The sequence below is a fragment of the Mustela nigripes genome, chromosome 7 (assembly GCF_022355385.1).
Source record: "Mustela nigripes isolate SB6536 chromosome 7, MUSNIG.SB6536, whole genome shotgun sequence".
Lineage (NCBI taxonomy): Eukaryota > Metazoa > Chordata > Mammalia > Carnivora > Mustelidae > Mustela > Mustela nigripes.
Genome location: NC_081563.1, coordinates 74,888,747 through 74,908,353, shown reverse-complemented (window position 1 = coordinate 74,908,353; position 19,607 = coordinate 74,888,747). Strand labels below are relative to the sequence as shown.

At 37.7% G+C, this 19,607-nt stretch overlaps 1 protein-coding gene across 1 annotated transcript in view; it reads left to right on the top strand.

Annotated features, from left to right (window-relative positions):
• Positions 1 to 19,607, top strand: part of VWA3B (von Willebrand factor A domain containing 3B) — a 208,331-nt gene that overhangs the window by 129,419 nt on the left and 59,305 nt on the right. The window contains exons 15-17 of the mRNA XM_059407818.1: positions 10,229 to 10,345; positions 14,272 to 14,359; positions 14,452 to 14,599. Of these exons, the coding sequence (XP_059263801.1) occupies positions 10,229 to 10,345; positions 14,272 to 14,359; positions 14,452 to 14,599 (353 nt within the window). The remainder of the gene's footprint in view (positions 1 to 10,228; positions 10,346 to 14,271; positions 14,360 to 14,451; positions 14,600 to 19,607) is intronic.

Sequence of the window (19,607 nt, the reverse complement as noted above, 5' to 3'; positions counted from 1 at the left end):
TTCATTGACAGCCTAGCTGAATGTAGTATTCTTGGCTGCATATTTTTCTGGTTTAATGCTCTGAATATATCATGCCAGTCCTTTCTGGCCTGCCAGGTCTCTGTGGATAGTCTGCTGCCAATCTAATATTTCTACTATTGTATGTTACAGACCTCTTGTCCTGAGCTGCTTTCAGGATTTTCTCTTTGTTTCTGAGTTTAACCATTAAATGATGGGGTGTTGGCCTATTTTTATTGATTTCAGGGGGAGTTCTCTGTGCCTCCTGGAATTTGATACTTGTTTCCTTCCCCCATATCAGGAAAGTTCTCTGCTATGATTTGCTCCAATGTACATTCTGCCCCCTCTCTCTTTCTTCTTTTTCTGTGATCCCAATTATTGTAATATTGTTTCATCTTGTGTCATCACTTATCTCTCAAATTCTCCGCTCATTATCCAGCAGTTGTTTATCTCTCTTTTTCTCAGTTTCTTTATTCTCCATCATTTGCCTTCTATATCACTAATTCTCTCTTCTGCCTCATTTATCCTAGCAGTAAGAGCTTCCATTTTTGATTGCTCATTAATAGCTTTTTTTTTATTTTAACTTGCTTAAATTTTATTTCTTTAATTTCTCCAGAAAGGATTTTATTTCTCCAGAACGTCATTCTCTAGTATGTTCTGTGCTTTTTTCATGCCCAGTTAGCAGTTTTATAATCATCATTCTGAACTCTAGCTCTCATATCTTACTAATGTCCATATTGATTAGGTCCCTAGTAGTTGGTACTGCCTCTTGTTTTTTTTGAGGTGAGTTTTTCCATCTTGTCATTTTGTCCAGAGAAGAATAGATGAATGAGAGAACAAAGTGCTAAAAGGGTAACAATGACCCTAGAAAAATATACACTAAACAAATCAGAAGAGACCTAAAACCAGGGGGAGAAGAAAAGAAAAAAAATATGATTAGGCTAGTGACTAGAACAAAGCCACACACTTGATTTTGGGTGTGTATTGGTCTGTTAGAAGAAACTGCCTCCCAAAATTTTAAGGAAAGAAAAACATATGTATCTATAGCTATATGAATATTTTTATATGTAAATAAGGGTAAACATGATGAAGAGATAAAATGACTATAAAGATGAAAATTTTAAAAGATTTTTAAAAAGGAATTGATAAGAAGTTGGTTAAAAAAAGAAAAAAAAAGGAGAGAATGTGATCAGGCTAGAGACTAGAACAAAGCCATATACTAGATTTAGGGTATATTTTGGTCTTCTAGAAGAAACTGTATCCCAAAACTTTAAAGAAAAAAAAAAAGGTTAAATACAATGAAGGGACAGAATATGAAAAATTTAAAAAGATTTTTAGAAAGGTGTCAATAAAATAGGTTAAAATAGGAAAGAGGAAACATTAAAAAATATATAACAAAAAATAAAAAAAAATTTAACTTGGAATGACTTCAGAATAATGGGAAAAAAGCCATGAATCCTGTGTGCTGTATTCTCTTAGCACAGGTATTTTGCAGTTCTCATTGATTGGTAATGTTTGTCTTGGCTGGATGTTCTTGCTGATCTGGGGGAGGGGCTTCTTGCAGTGATTCTTAAATGGCTTTGCCCGAGGTGCAATTGAACTGCCCTTGCCAGGGGCCAATCTGTTCAGGTTTGCTCTTGGTAGCTTTTGTTCCCGAATGCTTCCCATACAGCTTTGGAGGACGGGAATGAAGATGGCAGCCTCCCAGTCTCTGGCCAGTGGGATCCAGACCTCAGGGTCACACTCCTCAGTATGCCCTCAGAGAAAAGCAGCCGATCCCTCCCATCTCCCTGGTCTCCGGCTGCACTCTGTGCTCCCCCGGCCAGTGACTGAGTGTTTCCATCTCTGGCGCATGGCCATGTTTGAGTCTCCAAACATGAAGAAATCCCAGCAGATTTCTTCAGCGTGCTCCTGCACTGTTCCTCCCAGAGGAGGAATTGGGGGGGGGGTCTCCCCAGAGCTGCCACTTGTGGGGTCCCTGCTCAAAGAACAGTGGCCCAACTGTGCCTTGGATCACAGTTTAAGGTAACCCTGAGCTGAAAGCCCACTCCTCGGCTCTGTCTCTGCAGCCAGCTTCCCTGCTCTGATACCTGGGAGCTCTGCTGCACTCAGGCACCCCTGGTTTTTCTGTGACCCTGAGGGTCCTGAGACCACACTGTCCCAGCAGGGGCTCCACCCCTTGCTTTGCCTCTGGATTGACGTTCCTCCATGGAGCAGACTTCTAGAAGTTCTGATTTTATGCTCCACTGCTCTACGGCTTGTCGGGAGCCAGCCCCTCCCCTCTGTGGTCTATCTTCCCATGTATCGCCTTGAATTCACTTCTCTGCACGTCCTGTCTTCCAGAAAGTGGTCGCTTTTCTGTTCCTAGAATTGCTGCTCTTCTTCTCATCTATCTCCTATTCAATTTTTAGGTGTTCGGAATGGTTTGATGACTATCTAGGTGAATTCCTGGGACCAGATGAAATTTAGCTCATCTACCCCTTCGCCATCTTGCTCCTCCTGTCCTGTTTTGGTATCAGAGTAATGCTGCCCTTGTAGAATGAAATTGGAATGTTCTTTCCTCTTCTGTTTCTTGGAATGGTTTGAAAATAGTAAATATAACTTCTCTTTAAATATTTGGTAGAATTCACATAATTTGTTGGGAGTTTTTGATTACTGCTTCAATTTCATTGTTAATAATTGACCTGTTCAAATTTTCTATTTATTCCTGGTTCAGTTTTGGAAGATTACGTATCCTTTTCTTCTAGGTTGTCCAATTTTTTGGCTGTAATTTTTCATAATATTCTCTTACAGTTTTTTTTTTGTTTGTGTATTTTTGTGGTGTTGGTTATTATTTCTCCTCTTTTGGTTTCTGCTTTTATTTATTTGACGTCTCTTCCTTTTTTTTTATGGGTTTAGCTAAAGCGTTATCAATTTTTGTTGATCTTTTCAAAGAACCAGCTCCTGGCTTTATTAATCTGTTCTATTTTTGGTTTGTATTTCCTTTATTTTTGATTTAATCTTTATTTCCTTTCTTTAACTGGCTTTGGACTTTTTTCTCCTCTTTCCAGCTCCTTTAGTCATATAGTTAGGTTGGGTTGTTATAGTTTGTTTTTTTTTAATAAAATGCAGCTTTTACTTGAAGATTTTTTTTTCCCTATAGCTGTTACTCTAACACCACCATTTGTTAAGAAGGCTATACTTATACATTTAATTTTGTATGTTTGCCAAAATCAGCTAGTTATATCTGTGTGGGTTAAATCTAAATCTTCTATTCTATTGATCTTTTATTTTTTAAAGATTTTATTTATTTATTTGACAGACAGAGATCACAAGTAGGCAGAGAGGCAGGCAGAGAGAGAGGAAGAAGCAAGCTCCCTGCTGAGCAGAGAGCCCGATGCGGGGCTCGATCCCAGGACCCTGGGATCATGACCTGAGCCGAAAGCAGAGGCTTTAACCCACTGAGCCACCCAGGCGCCCCATCTATTGATCTTTGTATCTCTCTCTATCTTGATTAATGTTGCTAATACCTTATTATCAAGCACCACGGTTCCTCCAAATTTATTTTTCTTTTGAAAAAATATTTTAGCTATTTTTTGGGGTCTGAAATTTTGTTTAAATTTTAGAATGTGGTTATTTATGTAGAGGAAACCTTTCTAGGATTTTGACAGGAATTGCACTGAATCTATAGATTGATCTGGGGACAACTCACGTCTTTATGATGTTGATTCATCCAGTCTGTGAACAGAACTCATGAATATGACAATACATTTAGGTCTTCTTTGATGTCTTATTTTGTAATTTCCAGCTTAGAGATCCTGTACATGTTTAATTAAGTATACATTGTATACATTGTATTTGGAGTGATGGTAAATGGTATTTGCTTTTTAATATAGGTTTCCATTTGTTCATTAGTTCATTATGTTCGTTAGTTTGTCAAAATGCAATTGATTTTGTGCGTGGATCCTATAACTGGCAACTTTACTGAACTCAATAGTTCTAGGAATGTTGTGTGTGTGTGTGTGTGTGCACGTGCGCACGTGTGTGTGTTTGTGAGTGTGTGATATGTACTTGTGGATTTCTTGCCATTTTCTGCATAGACTATATATCATCTACAAACAGGGACAGTTTTATCTTCCTTTCCAATCTCTATGGCTTTATTTCTTTTTCTTGCCTGTTGCAGAAGTTAGAACTTCTTAGGACTATGTTGAATAAGAGTGGTAAGAGTGGGCATTCTGGCCTTTTTCCCAGTCTCAGGAGAAAACATATTCAGTCTTGCACCAGTGTGAATGATACTAACTGTAGATATTCTTTATCTGTAGATACTTTTTATCAGGTTAATGATGTTCCCCTCTTTTTTAATTTTCTAAGAGTTTTTATCATGGATGGGTGCTGAGTTTTGTCAAATGCTTTTGCTGCATTAATTGATACATGATTTTTCTTCTTTAATCAATCATTGTTGATTAACAATGTTAATCAACCTTGTGTGTCTGGAATATTTTCTACTTCCATATTTTCTCCATGTATAACTCTTTAATACCTTGCTGGATTTGGTTTGCTAATACTCCATTGTGGGTTTTGTATCTTCTAAGTACATGAAAGATATTGGTCTGTAGTTTTTCTTTTTTCTTAGTTCTGTTTTTCCACATTTTTTAATTGATGTGTAGGTGATATATATTACCATATTAGCTTTAGGTGTACACTATAGTGATTTCACATTTATAAACATCACAAAGTCACCATCACAAAATGACCACAATAAATCTAGCTACTATCTCACCATATGAGGTTGTTAATTACTGTTAACCACATGCCCTGTGCTGCACATTGTATCACCTGTATTATTTATTTTATAACTGGAAGTTTGTACCTTTTAATCCTTTTCCCTTATTTCCTTCCTGCCCTACACCATTCCCCTCTGGCAACCACCAGATTGTTCTCTGTATTTAAGAGTCTGTTTCTATTGTTTTGCTTCTTTTTCATCACAGTTACTTAAATTTTTTAAAAACTTGAGTGCAGTTGACCCCAATATTATATTCGTTTCAAGTGTACAATATAGTGATGCAATTCTTAACACTGTTTTTGTCTGGTTGGTATCAGGTTAATATTATCCTCCTCAAATGTGTTGAGAACTTGTCCCTCCTCTTTTGTTCCTGGAAGAAATTGGTATAATTCATTTTTTAATATTTGATAAAATTATCATGGAGTCATTTGGGCCTGGAGATTTTTTTCCCAGGACTTCTTTATTAAGAATTTAATTTGAAAAAGATGGTTTTAGGGCTATTAATGTTTATTTTGTTTTTTTTAATTTTTTTTAATTTATTTTTTATTTTCAGCATAACAGTATTCATTATTTTTGCACCACACCCAGTGCTCCATGCAATCTGTTATGTTAGTTGAATTTTGGCAATTGGTAGTTCTAAGGAAGTGGTCTATTTTTCCTAAGTTGTGAACTTGTCAGTGCAAAGTTATTTATTGTATGCCTTTATTACCTTTTTAATGACTGCAAGATCTATAGTGATGTCCACTATGTTGTTTCTGATATTAATGCTCTGTCCTCTCTCTTTCATTTTCTCTCTCATTCTCTCTTTTTCAGTCTTGTTAGAGGTTTAATCAGATCTATTGGTGCATCCTCCCCCTAAAAACCAGTTTTATCTAATTGATTATCTCTGATATTTTATTTTCAATTTTGTCAGTTTCTGCTCTTTATTGTTTCTTCCCTCTGCCTGCTTTAGTTTTATTTTGTTCTTCTTTTTCTAATTTCTTGAGTTAGGAACTTACCATTGATTTGAGATACTTCCTCATTTCCAACATAAGCATTTGTGCAAAAATTTCTCTTCCAGGGCACCTGGGTGGCTCAGTGGATTAAGCCTCTGCCTTCGGCTCAGGTCATGATCTAAGGGTCCTGGGATCAATCCCCACACTGGGCTCTCTGCTCAGCAGGGAACCAGCTTCCCCCTCTCTCTCTGCCTGCGTCTCTGCCTACTTGTGACCTGTCTCTTGCTGTCAAATAAATAAATAAATAAAACCTTAAAAAAAGAATTTCCCTTCCAGCACTGTCTTAGCTGCATCTCACATATTTTGATTTGTTGTGTTTTTGTTTTCATTCAGTTCTAAGTGTGTTTCTTTCCTTTAAGGCTTCCTCTCTAACCCATGGATTATTTATAAAAGTATTGTTTAATTCTATGTTTAACGTTTTTTGTGTTGTCTTTCTATAATCACTTTCCAGTTTGATTCCACTATGGTCATCGAACACACTATGTTGATTTCAATTCTTTAAAGTTAGTTGGGGTCAGTTTTTTATTATTATGCTCAGGTAGCCAACATATAGTACATCGTTAGTTTTTTTTTAATATTATGTTAGTCACCATACAGTACATCATTAGTTTTTGATGTAGTGTTCAGTGATTCATTAGCTGTGTATAACACCCAGTACTCATCACAACACATGCCCTCCTTAATTCTCCATCCTTTTACTTGCAGTCTACCAATGTTATACTTAGAGTACATTCCTTGGGGTACTGAATGGCACAGTTGGTTGAGCATTCAACTTTTGGTTTTGGCTCAGTTATGATCTAGAGGTCATGGGTTTGAGCCCTGTTGTTGGGCTTCACACTCAGCTCAGAGTCTGGTTAAGACTTTCTCTCCCTCTTTCTTTGCCTCTCCCCACCTGTGCTCACACAAGCATGTGCTCTCTCTCTCTCTCAAATAAATAAATCTTGTTTTTAAAAAGTAAATTTCTTGTAAGTAGCATATAGTTTGATAGCCTTTTATCCACTCTGCCAGTATGTTTTTTGATTAGTATTAGACTATTTATATTTAAAGTAATAATTGATATGTTAAGCACTTACTTCATTATTTTATTATTTTCTATTTATTTTCATTGGTCTTGTTCCACTTTCTTTTTTCTTGCCTTCCTTCAGGTTACTTGAACATTTTTTACAATTCTGTCTTGGTTTACTTGTAGTTTTTAAAAAATTTCTTTCTTTGTATGATTTTTATAATTGTTTCTATAGGTATGATAGTATATGTAAGTGACTTTAAAAAAGTCTCCTGGTGTCAGCATTTTACCACTTCATGTGAGTGTGGAAATCTTACTTCAATTTAGAAAATTTAATATTTTTTATTCCCCAGGTTTAAATACCATTATCTTGAGTATCAGGTGGTGTTGTAATGTCTGTTTCAGTCATTTCTAAGGATCAGTCTGCTAGCCAAAGTTCGTTTTGTTTTGTTTTTAACATGTGTAGTAATGGTTTTATTTTTTCTTAATTCCTGAAAGATGATTGGATGATTTTACATTCAGAATTTGCAGTCAATTGTTCTTTCCTTTTTGTGGTTGAAAAACAGTGAAGCCTCTCTTTGGGGTTTCCTATGTTTTAAATGTGAAATTTTCTGTCATTCAAACTGGTGGTTTCTTAGGTAATGTGTCTTTTCTTTCTGGCTACATTCAAGATTTTTTCCTTTATCTCTGATATTTAAGTATTTAACTGTAATGCATCTTGGCATGGGTTTCTTTGGGTTCATTCTGTTTGGTGTTTGTTCAGCTTCTTGAATCTGAACATTGTGTCTTTCACCAAATTTGGAAAGTTTTCATCTACTATTTCTTCAGAAAGTCTCTCTGTTCTACTTTCTGTCTCCCTGTCCTTTTGAGACCTTGATGATATGAATGTTGGATGCTTTGTTATTGTCCTACAGGTCCCTGAGTCTCTGTTTATCTTTTGTCAATATTTTTTTCTCTGTTGTTAAAATTAGCTGAATTGTATTGTTCTGTCTGTCCTCAAGTTCTCTGATACTATCCTCTGTCATCTCTGCTCTACTACTGAGCCCATCTAACAAGTTTTTTTATTTGTTATTTTATTTTTTAGTTCTACAGTTTCCACTTGGAACTTTTATAGCTTTTGTTTTATAGCTTTTATTTCTTAGCTGAGATTTTCTATTTGATCATTTGTTTCAAGAGAATTTGTAATTAATTTTTGAAGCATTTTTATGACAGCTTCTTTGAAATCCTTATCAGATAATCCCAAATTCTTTTTTTATTTATTTTTTAAAGATTTTATTTATTTATTTATTTGAATTTATTTATTTTCAGCATAACAGTATTCATTATTTTTTCACCACACCCAGTGCTCCATGCAATCTGTGCCCTCTATAATACCCACCACCTGGTACCCCAACCTCCCACCCCCCCACCAATTCAAACCCCTCAGATTGTTTTTCAGAGATAATCCCAACTTCTGATTCATTATTCATTCTGTTGGCATCATTTGATTGTCTTTCTCATTTAAGGTGCGATTTTCATGATTCTTGCTATAATGGGTAATTTTTTATAGTATCCTGAACATTTGTCTATTATGTAAGGGACTCTAGATCCTATTCAGATCTTTTATTTTAGGAAGTAGTTGCCCTGTTTAAAGTTAGCACATAGACCCTGGCCTGTTTCTCTGGGCTGTGGTTCCAATGGTTATTTAATTTTCACAGCCTTTTGTGATATTATTTTGGTGCTTGGTTTGCTGGTGTTAGTGGGGCTACAGCTGGTCCCTGCTGGTGCTGCCTGAGGGAGCAGCAGGAGTTTCCTCAGGCCAGGAGGCTAGATGTCTTTCAGTGGGGAAAAATTATGGTAGCTTCCCCACTACTATCTTTTGAGTGTTGTTTTGTCTCTAGGCAAGGGAGGAGAGCCTTGAACCTATATAAGCCAAGGGGCTTCCTGGTATGGGCCACTTGCCATAGCTGGATCAATCTTGCATGATCTGTCTACTTGTTCTGGTATCTCTGTACAAGGGAGGAATGTCTTAGGCTCATGTGAACACAGTGGCTTCCTATACCATGCCACCTGTGTAGCCCACCTGCCCATTCCAGCAAAACCAGAGTTTTGCTAGAAAGGCTACTTGCTACTTGTCCTAAACATTGTGTAATGGCCTTTTGTCACTTCTACCATTTCACTTAGATTTGGGGTTGTTGCTATTGATAGGCTTTATTCTGTTTTAATTTTTAACATGGAAAAGTAATGAAATGAAATGTAGTGACTGACTACTGAACTTGGGGAGTAGTTAAGTGCTTTAATCCACTGCCAGATAAATGTGTTTTTATTCATTATTTTCAGAGTTTGGAAATAATACAGTTTTTATTTTTGGAGACTTCGGGAGCTAAATATTATTTTCATTTTGGCTCACTTGTTGTCTTGCCTAATGATTTTGGTCAAGGTGGACTGTGGAGTTCAGCTCTCCTATGTGGATCATTTATCTCCTATGTGGATCATTTATCTCTTTTACTCACAGACATAGATCCCAATGAAATTTATCTTTCTTAATTCCTGGTTACAGATGCAATCAAGACACAGGATTCACCCTGTTGTTGCCTAGAAAAATAATGAATAACACTTAACACAGTCCTATCTTTATGTACAGAGACCACGGGTATTAACTTCCTGTGAAAAAGATAATTTGTAGATTATTAGTTCATCTTCAGTCTAATTATCTAGTTTCTTATAGGAGAGGCTAAGTTCCTTCTTGTTGAAAACAAGGACACATCACATTCACGAATACTATATAAAGCCTTGGTACTTGTACCTCCAAATTGTGAAGTACAGATCACATTTATAATTAATGTGGTTTCCATAATCGCATATAAAAATAATCAAGGTGTCTTGATATAAGCTCATTACCTTCTGTATATTGCACAAATTAAATGTCAATATTTGAAAAGTACTGATTTGCTAGCAAAGGACTGCAGTCTGTGAATATGGTGAGGCATGACTTCTAGGATTATCTTACATTGACCTGAAGTCAAGGTTGTCTAGGAGAGCCCAGTATACTCACTTGAGCTCTTAAAAGGAGGAGATTTTTCCAGCCAGTGACAGAAAAGAAAGAGAAACTTGAAGCACAAGAGAAATTCAGTGTGTCATGGCTGGCTTAAAGATGGAGGGACCACTGAGTAGTCATGTGAGTGCTTCAGGAGCTGAGAAGCCCCCTGACTGTCAGTGAGAATAGAGGGACCTCGTTGCACAGCTGCAGGGAGATGAGTTCTACCCACAACTTGAATGAGCTTGGAAGTAGATCTCTCTTGAAGAGGGGTAGAGCTTGAGCTCAGATAAGTGGAACAAACATTTATGGCAGCATTTAATTGGTGGCAGAACTGTCCTCTGAGGTTTGGAACCTGCATTCTTTTTCTAAGGATCCAAGGAATTAGGTGCATCTATTAAAGTCTCTCATTTTGTCCCACGTTCCTTTAACCCCTTTCCCTTTGCTACCAACAGAATCAACCAAAACCAGCCTTCTCAGAAGCCAGATGTCCAGCCTCAAGAGCTCAGCTTGCAGTGAGAGGACCGACGGCCTTTCTACTTCCAGCAGCTGGAACACTCCAAGTGACAGAGGTAAGCCAGAGAGGGTCTCTCTATATCAGGAAGCACAGGCCAGCCTCCCTTTGCCCAGTGTGTCTGCTCCTAAAAACCTGGGTATAGATACATTTTGGGGGAAACAAATCATTTTTAAGTGGGTTACAATTGCTTCCTATTCAGGGACTCCTTGTAAATCATCTCTGTCTGCTATAAGGAACTAGATTTTCTTAGGCTGAGATTTGCAATTACTGTGCCTGGATGTTTAATATATAAGTGACTCACATAACTCTGGTGTTAGTATAGTTCTCGCTGCCACTGCATGTTTTGAACTTGAAAACCTAATACTTCACAGCTGGCTAATTTTCTTCCCTTCTGTGTGGTGCCTGGGTGGCTTAGTCAATTAAGCATCTGCCTTTGGCTCAGGTCATGATCCCAAGGTCCTGGGATTGAGCCCCATATTGGGCTTCTCCCTCTGCCTACTGCAACCCCTACTTGTGCGCACTCTCTCTCTCTGTTAAATAAATAAGTGAAATCTTATAAAAAAAAAAAAGAAGAAGAAGAAGCTTTTATTTTCTTCCCTTCATTCACAGGGGGTGTCAGCTGGTCCATATTGTCAGCCTTTTGGGGATAAATTGTGAGGAGAATATGGCACGCAGATTTTATTATAAGAAAAAAACTTTATTCTTAAAATAGTAAATTTCTAAGAGTTTAATTCCTGTAGGACTTTCCCCTATATTTCAAATTGCTGATAACTACTAAATCAAATTAATGACACAGATACACACGATCAATCCCCTATGTAGGAAGAGGGACTGAGTGACAAGTGTACCCTCCATCCATAGCTGAATCTAACCTCTTGTTCATTAGCACTGATCATTATGATGTCTTTTCCTCTGTTTCAATTAACCTGTCATAGTCCCTAGGTCTGCTATATGCGTGGTTTTTAAAGGGCTCATCTTATGATGAGTAGAGTATGATTTCTTAGATGTTTAACCAAGTCACTCCCAAACACGCCTCCTTCTAGATGCTGCCAATTCAATTAGCTAATATTTCTTTTCATTTGTAAGTCCAAGTTTTTATAAGGATATATATTAAAAATCCAAAACATTGATTTGAATTATGTATCTATAACTAAACAGGATCTAGTAGGGATTTTGGTTTTCCAGACAGAGTGGAAGAACTACAGAGCAAACTCTCAGAAACTAAAATGTTGATCAAGGTTCTTTTGTATAATTTGGAGGAGGCCAGTGAGGGCAACATTGAACAATCATTGGTTAATGGCATTTGCAAATTTAACATTTTAAAAAGGTGTTTTCTTTTTATTTTGATGAAGTCCCAAAAGTTTATTTTCGCTTTTGTTTCCTTTGCCTTTGGAGACATATCTTGAAAGAAGTTGCTGTGGCTGATATCGAAGAGATTACTGCCTATATTCTCCTCTAGGATTCTGATGGATTCCTGTCTCACATTGAGGTCTTTTATTCATTTTGAGTTTATCTTTGTGTACGGTGTAAGAGAATGGTCAAGTTTCATTCTTCTACATATAGCTGCCCAGTTTTCCCAGCACGATTTATTGAAGAGACTGTCTTTTTTCCACTGTATATTTTTTCCCGTTTTGTCGAAAATGATTTGACCATAGAGTTGAGGCTCCATATCTGGGCTCTCTACTCTATGTGTGTGTCTGTTTTTATGGTCTGTGTGTCTGTTTTTATGCCAGTACCATGCTGTCTTCGTGATCACAGCTTTATAGTAAAGCTTGAAATCAGGTAGCGTGATGCCCCCAGTTTTATTTTTGTTTTTCACCATTTCCTTAGTGATTCGGGGTCTCTTCTGGTTCCATACAAATTTTTGTATTATTTGCTCCAGCTCTATGAAGAATACTGCTGGAATTTTGATCGGAATGGCATTAAAAGTATAGATTGCTCTAGGCAGTATAGACGTTTTAACAATGTTTATTCTTCCTATCCAAGAGCATGGAATGGTCTTCCATCTTTTTTGTGTCGTCTTCAATTTCTTTCATGAGTGTTCTGTAGTTCCTCGAATACAGATCCTTTACCTCTTTGGTTAGGTTTATTCCCAGGTATCTTATGGTTCTTGGTGCTATAGTAAATGGAAATGATTCTCTAATTTCCCTTTCTGTATTTTCATTGTTAGTGTATAAGAAAGCCACTGATTTCTGTACATTGACTTTGTATCCTGCCACGTTGCTGAATTGCTGTATGAGTTCTAGTAGTTTGGGGGTGGAGTCTTTTGGGTTTTCCATATAAAGAATCATGTCATCTGCGAAAAGAGAGTTTGACTTCTTCATTGCCAATTTGGATACCTTTTATTTCTCTTTGTGTCTGATTGCTGTTGCTAGGACTTCTAAAACTATGTTGAACAAGAGTGTTGAGTGGGCATCCTTGTCGTGTTCCTGATCTCAACGGGAAGGCTGCAAGCTTTTTCCCATTGAGGATGATATTTGCTGTGGGTCTTTCATAGATAGATTTGATGAAGTTCAGGAATGTTTCCTCTATCCCTATACTTTGAAGCATTAAGCAGTCAAAAAAACAAAGAGGCAACCCATGGAATGGGAGAAGATATTTGCAAATGACAGTACAGGCAAAAGGTTTATATCCAGGAATAATGAACTCCTCAAACTCAACACGCACAAAACAGACAACCATATCAAAAAATGGGCAGAAGATATGAACAGACACTTCTCCAATGAAGACATACAAATGGCTATCAGACACATGAAAAAATGTTCATCATCACTAGCCATCAGGGAGATTCAAATTAAAACCACATTGAGACATCACCTTACACCAGTTAGAATGGCCAAAACAACATGTGTTGGAGGGGATGTGGAGAAAGGGGAACCCTCTTCCACTGTTGGTGGGAATGCAAGTTGGTGCAGCCACTTTGGAGAACAGTGTGGAGATTCCTCAAAATTAAAAAATAGAACTTCCCTATGACCCTGCCATTGCACTCCTGGGTATTTACCCCAAAGATACAGATGTAGTGAAAAGAAAGGCTATCTGTACCCCAATGTTTATAGCAGCAATGGCCACGGTCGCCAAACTGTGGAAAGAACCAAGATGCCCTTCAACGGACAAATAGATAAGGAAGATGTGGTCCATATACACTATGGAGTATTATGCCTCCATCAGAAAGGATGAATACCCAACTTTTGTAGCAACATGGACGGGACTGAAAGAGATTATGCTGAGTGAAATAAGTCAAGCAGAGAGAGTCAATTATCATATGGTTTCACTTATTTGTGGAGCATAACAAATAGCATGGAGGACATGGGGAGTTAGAGGAGAAGGGAGTTGGGGGAAATTGGAAGGGGAGGTGAACCAGGAGAGACTATGGACTCTGAAAAACAATCTGAGGGGTTTGAAGTGGCGGGTGGGTGGGAGGTTGGGGTACCAGGTGGTGGGTATTATAAAAGGCACGGATTGCATGGAGCACTGGGTGTGGTGGAAAAATAATGAATACTGTTATGCCAAAAATAAATAAAAAATAAATTTAAAAAAAAGAAGTAAAAGTTTATCTAAATTAAAAAAAAAGAATTAGCAGAATTATATTCATAATACCACCACTGTGAAAAACTAATAAAACAACTTTGATGTGATGTTTCTTGAGTTATAAATAAATAAATAAAATAAAAATGTGTTTTCTAGGGAATGAGGGAATGAATGTCTCATTCTTCCATGGAGAGGGATCTCAGTGGATATGGGATGAAGTAGATAAACAAAACACTGATAGGGCCATATTCATCTATTTATTGGTCTTTAGTGTAATTGCAAATGAATTTTGCCAGAGAACCTCCTATGACAGTCAAGTTTCTCTGAAATATGGTCCATTTATTAATCATCAGTCACAACCGAACTGAGAGATAAGTATGATCCTTTTGCATTTTGACTTTTAAAAAACCCATATATTTGGAAATTATACAACCGTCATTTCTCCTTCCACAGAAATAAGCATCCTGCTGACAAATGAGTACCTAGATGGCAAGTCATTAGGGAGAGTGAGTCGAGAAGGAAAACAGGTTTATGACCAAGAGTGAGTACCCCAATTTTATCAGGGAAGCTTTGTTATGGTTGTGTTTATTACAAGCTTTAAAGCATCATATTGTGTCTTCTTATTTCTTCAAGTATGTCTTCAGAAGATTGGCTCAAGACCCATAGCTTGGTTGCCAAGAAACTCACCATCATGGATGCCTTGTCCATGACAGCGGTCCCTCACATCCCCACCTATGTTCCCATTCTGGACAAACATGTTGTTTCCAAGGTCTTTGATGAGGTAAGACTGGTTTTCTGTCTGTCCCTGCCTGACATATTTTTCATTTCCAGCTCAAATAAAATGTAGTCCACTTTGGTCTTGTATAGTTGTAACAGAAATGTATTTCAGCCATTAAAAAGAAAATTATTTTTAAAGATAGTAAAAAGGAGAGAGAAATGCTCTTAAGAAGTTTTATTTTTAAGCTTAGAAGAAATTGGCCCTTGCTGGGTTGGTCATTCACAGCTTGTTGCTGGTGGGTGGCAATGTGGAGCAGCAAAAATGTCTGAAAAGCTTCTCAGAGTCATGAGTTGTGAGTGAACATCATCTAGTTTCAGAGGACAGGGGAGAACTTGGGAGACACAGTGTCCTCCCTTTGCTTACCTTCTCTTCTTAAGGTAAGTGTCCTTGAGAACTTGGGAGACACAGTGTCCTCCCTTTGCTTACCTTCTCTTGTTAAATATAGTGGCACCTTTTTTTCCCCCTAAGATTTATTTATTGAGAGAGAGAAAGCTTGTACATGCCTGCATGAGTGGGGGGAGGGCAGAGGGTGAGAATCTCAAGCAGACTCCCTGCTCATAGCTTAACATGAGGCTGATTGTCATGGACCCATGAAGTCAGGACCTGAGCTGAAACCAGGAGCTGGCCCTCTTAGCTGATGGAGCCACGCAGGCAACACCATTGGCATCTTTCTATCACAAAAGTCTCCAAAGGAAAAAGTCACAAAGAGAAAGAGGGAGGGAGCAAGAGAAAAGAAGAGGCAAAGAGATAAAGAGGGAACTTGAGAGAGACTGAGAGTAAACTAGAGCCAGAGAGAACCATAGGAGAATGACAGTCATGTCTTAGAAGGGGAAAATGCAGTGGGAGGGCATAATAGGGTTAAATGTGGAGGAAAGCTAAATAAATACTGAAAAGTTTCCCTTGAATTGGGCAAATAGAAAGTCCTTGCCCTTAGCAAGAACAGATTCAGTGGAGCAGCCAGACTGTTCGAGAATGAGGAACACAAAAAACAAAGATATGAGGATCAAACCCCAGTGCTTCTGGGCATATACAGTGACAGCTAATGATTTAAATAGAAACATATCAGGCTTAAAAAAAAAGTAATAAAATGCTTGGTCTAAGAGGAAAAAAAAAAGAAACATATCAGGCTTTATATTTGCTAAATGGAAATAGTGTCCTTAAAAGAACTTATCTCATCCTGAAATGGTTACAGAAGAAATGTTGCTTCCAAATAATTGGGATGGTGGGAGTTGTTGGGGGAGGAAAGGAATAGATAAAAGAAGATTGGCCATGAGTTGGTAACTGTTAAATTTGCATGATAATAATATTGAATTGGGGAAGCTCCTTCTACTATTTTGTCTACTTTTTTATATAGTTCTGATTTTCCATAAAAAATTGAAAAAAATCAAAGGCAGAAAATCTTTTTTTAAAAAGGCTTTGTCTAACTGGTCTTGATGTATTTGGAAAAAGCAGAGGAATTGGTGAATTTTTTTCTCTGAGTCACATTGAAAACATCACACTGCTGGAGTTCAACATGTGCACGACCAGTGAGTGATTTTTGCTCTGGAGGTTGTGTGTGACTGATGCTATTTTCCTGTTGACTTTGCTTCATGGTGAGAGGCTCTGTCCCTGGGTGAGACCTTGTGACTGGCAGGTTCTATTTGTATTTCCAGTGAACTCTAACCTGATTAGTCAGATAACAATGTATCACTTGAACTTCTTCCAGAAGCAGCAGAGAGAAACTGAACACTGATTGATTTCTTCTAGGAAGTTTGGTGGCAGGTTTTCCTATTCTGTGCACTTATTTTATTAATATTCTTCAGCTTTATTTGGAATAAGATGTATTTAGTGAATTCTGCCAAGAAGTAGAATTTTCTTGTGCTTCTCATGTCTCCTTCTAAGCCTTCCAACAACCTAAAACATGGAAAAATAAATTTTTCAAAAAACAAATATGATAGGGTATGGAAGTACAAACATAAAATCAAAGGAAGAAACCATAAAGGAAAGATTTATGGATCAAATACAGAAAAATGTTCTACTGCATAAAAGCATATAAATAAAATGAAGGCAGAGCTCAGAAAAATATTTGCAACATAAAACGAAGAGTTACAAGAGTAATGTCTTAAATATGTTTTTGTGTGTGCATCCATATCAGTTTGTGTGTGTGTGTGTGTGTGTGTGTGAATCAGTGTTCTGTTCACAGAACAACATACATGTACACGTGCCCAAATGATGAAAGAATAAATACCTCATTGGAAAATCTAAGGGGATAAATTAAAAAAATCAAAACCTCATACACAAATATTTCTTACCTGGTAACCAAATATATGCACTGAGAAAAAATGCAAGCTGAAAAACCAGTTAGACACCTACCCCACCACGACTGTCATATTTGTAAGGTTAAAAAATACTAATAAACAAACACAAATACTAATGAATAGTGATGGCAAAATTAGGATGAAATGAGAACTTTTATATCCTGCTAGTGGGAGTATATATTGGCCTATCCTTGGCAGTACACTCAGGTGTTAAGAGCATACAGTCTCTCCTCCAGTGAATCCATATGTAGGTATTTCATAATCAGAAACACTGAAACATATATTCAAAGAATAGTTAGTGCTGCCTTATATCTAACAATAAGAATGCTGAAAGCAACCTAAATGTCTTCAGGGTCTATCTGTATTGGGCACTCGAGTGTCATACTTTCATTAAATGTCATGTTTCTGTAAAGGATGACATAGGGAAAAGCTCTCAATACAATTAATGTTAAATGAAAAAAACCTCCACATTTATAGTATATAAATTTGGTTACATAATATATATGATGTAGACATAGCACTCTTTCTCCCTCCTTTTCTCTTTTTACCAAAATGTGAATAGTGTTTATCTGAGTTGTGAGATTATTGGGGATTTGGGGGTTCTGTTTTTGCTTTGTTGGTTTTTTAAAAAAGATTTTATTTATTTATTTGACAGAGATCACAAGTAGGCAGAGAGGCAGGTGGGGGGCGGTAGAAGCAGGCTCCCGCTGAGCAGGGAGACTGATGCGGGGCTCCATCCCAGGACCCCAAGATTATGACCAGAGCTGAAAGCAGAGGCTTAACCCACTGAGCCACCCAGGTGCCCTGGGGGTTCTGTTTTTGTTGTAGTACTTTGAACTGAATATATATTAATGTTATGCTGACCAAAAAAAAAAAAAAGTTAAGAGAACAGACCTATAACAAATGATAAAATGGTGAAATATAAAGGGAACCTAATTTTAATTAATTATTGGTTTATTTTTATTTGCTAAGTAATATATGAATTCTCAGTATGGAATGACCATATAGAAGTCTTTAAAGGAAAATGGGGGAATTTCTCTCTCAGCCACTCTCATCTACAAACGAAACTCTTTGGGTAGTTTGGTGATTATCTTTCCAATTGTTTTTCTACCCACACACTCATGTGTATATACGTACATATAAATAATATATATTTATACACACATGCATAACAATTTTAATAAATATAAGTGAGGTGATACCATATGGTTTTCCATTTTATCTTTTATAAATTATCTTTTATGAAAATCATCTTTTAAAAATTAAGGTCTCGGAGACACCTGGGTGGCTCAGTTGGTTAGGCAGCTGCCTTCGGCTCAGGTCATGATCCCAGCGTCCTGGGATCGAGTCCCATATCGGGCTCCTTGCTCCGCAGGGAGCCTGCTTCTCCGTCTGACTCTGCCTTCCACTCTGTCTGCCTGTGCTTGCTCTCGCTCACTCTCTCTGACAAATAAATAAAATCTTTAAAAAAAAAAAATATTAAGGTCTCGGGACACCCAGGTGGCTCAGTCAGTTAAGTGTCCGACTTTCTTTCTTTCTTTCTTTTTTTCTTTCTTTCTTTCTTTCTTTGACAGGCAGAGATCACTAGTAGGCGGAGAGGCAGGCAGAGATATAGAGGGAGGAGGAAGCAGGCTCCCTGCTGAGCAGAGAGCCCAATTCGGGGCTCAATCCCAGGACCCTGGGACCACGACTTGAGCCGAAGGCTGAGGCTTTAACCCACTGAGCTACCCAGGTGCCCCCAGTGTCTGACTCTTGATCTCAGCTCAGGTCTTAAACTCTGGGTCATGAGTTCAGGCCCCATGTTGGGCTCCATGCTGGTGTGAAACCTACTTCAAAAAAAAAGTAAGGTCTTATACATCAGAATCCTAGAGGAGAACATAGGCCCATATGTTTGGGCCTCTTTGATATCAGCCCAGCAACTTCTTTCAAGATATGTCTCCAAAGGCAAAGGAAACAAAAGCAAAAATAAACTTTTGGGACTTCATCAAGATCAAAAGCTTCTGCACAGCAAAGGAAACAGTGAACACAAAGAGGCAACCCATGGAATAGGAGAAGATATTTGCAAATTGCAATACAGACAAAAGGTTGATATCCAGGATCTATAAAGAACTTCTCAAACTCAAACTTAAACACACACAAAACAGACAAGCATATCAAAAAATGGGCAGAAGATATGAACAGACACTTCTCCAATGAAGACATACAAATGGCTATCAGACACATGAAAAAATGTTCATCACCAGCCATCAGGGAGATTCAAATTAAAACCACATTGAGATATCACCTTACACCAATTAGAATGGCCAAAATTAGCAAGACAGGAAACAACATGTGTTGGAGAGGATGTGGAGTAAGGGGAACCCTCCTACACTGTTGATGGGAATGCAAGTTGGTGCAGCCACCTTGGAGAACAGTGTGGAGAGTCCTCAAGAAATTAAAAATAGTGCTGCAATTGCACTACTGGGTATTTACCCCAAAGATACAGATGTAGTGAAAAGAAGGGCCATCTGTACCCCAATGTTTATAGCAGCAATGGCCACGGTCACCAAACTGTGGAAAGAACCAAGATGCCCTTCAATGGACGAATGGATAAGGAAGATGTGGTTCATATACACTATGGAGTATTATGCCTCCATCAGAAAGGACGAATACCCAACTTTTGTAGCAATATGGACGGGACTGAAAGAGATTATGCTGAGTGAAATAAGTCAAGC